Raw genomic sequence first — 3,082 nt, 5'->3', positions numbered from 1 at the left:
AAAATCATTTGTGACTCTATGCTTATTACTTTGTTTGTGATATAAAATAATAATAGACCTTTCAGAAGAAAGGTTCTAATGGTATTTTTCTCCCATGCACAGTGCAACTAACCACTCTGCTTTGTTCTCAGATGAGGAATACACATGGGTGCTGACTCCAGAGAGTCTGCAGTATGGGATTGGCACCTACTACATAACAGCTGTGTTGAATAAAAGCAAAGAGAGTGCTCAGCAGGCATCCACCCTGTTCTCCATCACAACTGCAGTCACTCAGTGCTATTTCTGGGATAGCCACAATTGCACATGGAGGAGCAGTGGGTGTCAGGTAAGCAGCTGTGCCACTTCTCGGCCTCTCTTCTACCTTAGCTGGCATTAAACACGGTGCATCTGTTAGCTCATTTCCCTTAAAATGGGCAGAAGGGAAATAAACCAGCCTGGGAAGAAGGAGGAGGTTGTGTGTAGTGGGCTGGGCAAGAGAGTCTCTTTGGAGCAGGCCTGTGCTTTATGTTTGTTATGTTTTTTTCAAACGTTAGTCTAGGGTGAATGTGACAAGTCTAGATAAAATAATAAAAGCAGTATATGGAAGCTGTTAAATTTGACAAGTATTAAACATGTTGTGGGTATAATGAAACGAACTTCCTGCTAGAAACAAGGGAATTTTTGTACATAAAAATAAGCTAGCAGATTCTTGTACATTCCAGACCAGGTGGAGACAGATTGTCACTTTCGTGATTATTGCCTAGCCCTAGCTGTCTGCCCACTTTAAAATGGCGCTGTACTTTTTCACACTAGTGATTCTGTGAGATCCTGTCTGATTTAAGTCCTGGTTCAGTTGCACAAAGAATAGGGTTCAGGGTTCTGGAAATCATGAGGCTGTTCTTAAACAACATGAGAAAGTATCATCCAGATGGGAAAAGAAGGAAAGAGGATTCTCTGGGAGGCACCTGCACCACTCATGGCCTCCAGCAGTGGTTGCTGGGATCATCTGGAGCCTGCTCCCCAAGCAAATCCTGAAAATGGGAGCTTGTTAAATAAAATGCAGATTCTGTTGCAGTGAATCTGGGCGGGACAGAGAGTCTGCCTTTCTAACCAGCAACCAGGAGATGGCAGTGCCGCTGGCCAGGGAAACCACACTTGAGGCAACAAGACTTGAGAGCTTTTTCCTGGCACAACGATGCTCATTGATGCAAAATGCATCAGATTTCATGCCTCTTTGAAGCCCGACGTAGTGAAGAGGGCAGGATGAGAGTTCCCCCAAGGACAGAACATAGATTAGGCAATCAGAACTTAACCTTGTGCAGTGGAAAGAAGTTAGTCATAATGACACTATTTTAGACTTTTCATCTGCATTCTCAAAACTGGAATTGGTGGTCCAACCTGGAATTAGAATCTATTCGCCTAGTAACACTTTTAAAAATACTTTTTTTTTTAAAAGGTTTTTATTGGGGAATTGGGGGATGGGACCAGCGCTGGGGAATTGGGGTAAGGGAAACAGACAAGTTGCTGTCGTTTTGTTCTTCAGTCTAGTTGTGGAGGACGTTGCTTCACTGGCCCAAGTTGGCACCATCATTGCACTCTTCCCGGGCGAGGCAGATCAGTCGCCGGCTTCTGGACAGCCGCTCACGATAGCTGCTGGCCACTCAAGCTGGCTGCTGGCCGCTCATGGTAGCCCATGGCAACACACTGCCACAGGGGCTACAGCCTACGCCAACTCCAGGTTGAGCTGTTGTTCAGCATCTTAGCTGTAGAGGGCAGTGTCATTGGCCCTCATATGTGGGATACGAACCGGGGCCCTCTGGCATCCCAAGCCAGCTCTTAACCATCGCGCCACTCTGCCGGCCCTAAAAATACTTTTTAAAATAAATGTTATGACATAGGGAAAATTATAGTGAATAATATCATAAAAAAACATTAAACACACCACTCAGCGTTATCACAAAATTAGTGTTTTGCTCTATTTAGTTCAGATTTTTAAAAATAATAAAAGACTCAGATATAATCAAACTCCTCTGTGTATCCTCCCCCAACCTCATTTCCTCCCTCTCCCCAAAGGGTAACCACTGTCCTGAATTTGGGGTGTGTGTTCATTCCTCCAGCAAATAGTTACTGAGCATCTCCTGCATGCCAGGCCCAAGGCTAGGAACTAGAGATGCAGTGGTGGGCTGGACAGTGTCCTCATGAGCTGGCATTCCAGTGAGGAGACGGACAAAAGTAGACAAATAAGTGTTGTTTTGGTCTTTGTGTAAATGGCAACATACTATACATATCCTTTTTTCACTTTTTCACTCAACATTTATCCATGTTGATATTCATTCATTTTAACTGCTGCATAGTTTTCCACCAGTTTGCCTCTAATTTATTTACTTGTATATTCTGCCGTTACCATAGGTTGTTTCCAACTTTTTATAGTTATAAACAGTGCTGACAAAAACATTCTTTGTCACGTCTCCTCGTGCACATGTGCGAAGTCCCCCTAGGGTGTAGACTCACAACTGGAATTTCAGGATTCAAGGAGCCTGTGCTGCTTCAGCTTTCCTATATGTTGCCAAACTGCAGTCCACGTTGGCAATGCCCGTTTACACCACCACCAGCAGAGATAAGCCACCTGAACATTCTTTTCTCACGCTGAGTCACCTGTGTTTATGTTCTATGTTTCTCCCTTCCTTAGCACGCTGTTCAGTTGGCATCAGTGTCTTGATTCTAATTCCAGGTTGGACCACAGAGCACAGTTTGGAGGACTCAGTGTCTCTGTAACCACCTGACCTATTTTGGCAGCGACTTCTTCATTGTGCCCCGGACCGTGAACGTTAAAGACACAATCAAGCTCTTCCTTCGCGTGACCAACAACCCTGTTGGGGTGTCACTGCTGGCCAGCCTTCTAGGATTCTATATGCTCATACTTGTGTGGGCTCGGAGAAAGGATCAAGCAGATATGCAGAAGGTGATAAGACTTTGATTCCAAAAGCTTTGCCACAATGTCTTGAAAACAAGATGGGGTGTGGGGGGAACTCCTTCATCAAAAGAGGCAGGTCAGGGCCGGCCGAGTGGCGCGATGGTTAAGAACTCGCTTGGGATGTCAGAG

At 45.0% G+C, this 3,082-nt stretch overlaps 1 protein-coding gene across 1 annotated transcript in view; it reads left to right on the top strand.

Moving 5' to 3' along the window:
- PKD1L3 (polycystin 1 like 3, transient receptor potential channel interacting) overlaps window positions 1–3,082 on the top strand; it is a 77,790-nt gene that overhangs the window by 24,280 nt on the left and 50,428 nt on the right. Inside the window, 2 exon segments of the mRNA XM_019653721.1 lie at window positions 132–325; window positions 2,711–2,941. Of these exon segments, the coding sequence (XP_019509266.1) occupies window positions 132–325; window positions 2,711–2,941 (425 nt within the window).

This window comes from Hipposideros armiger, unplaced genomic scaffold (assembly GCF_001890085.2).
Source record: "Hipposideros armiger isolate ML-2016 unplaced genomic scaffold, ASM189008v1 scaffold_9, whole genome shotgun sequence".
In the NCBI taxonomy this organism is placed as follows: domain Eukaryota; kingdom Metazoa; phylum Chordata; class Mammalia; order Chiroptera; family Hipposideridae; genus Hipposideros; species Hipposideros armiger.
This window is presented reverse-complemented; position numbering and strand designations above follow the sequence as displayed.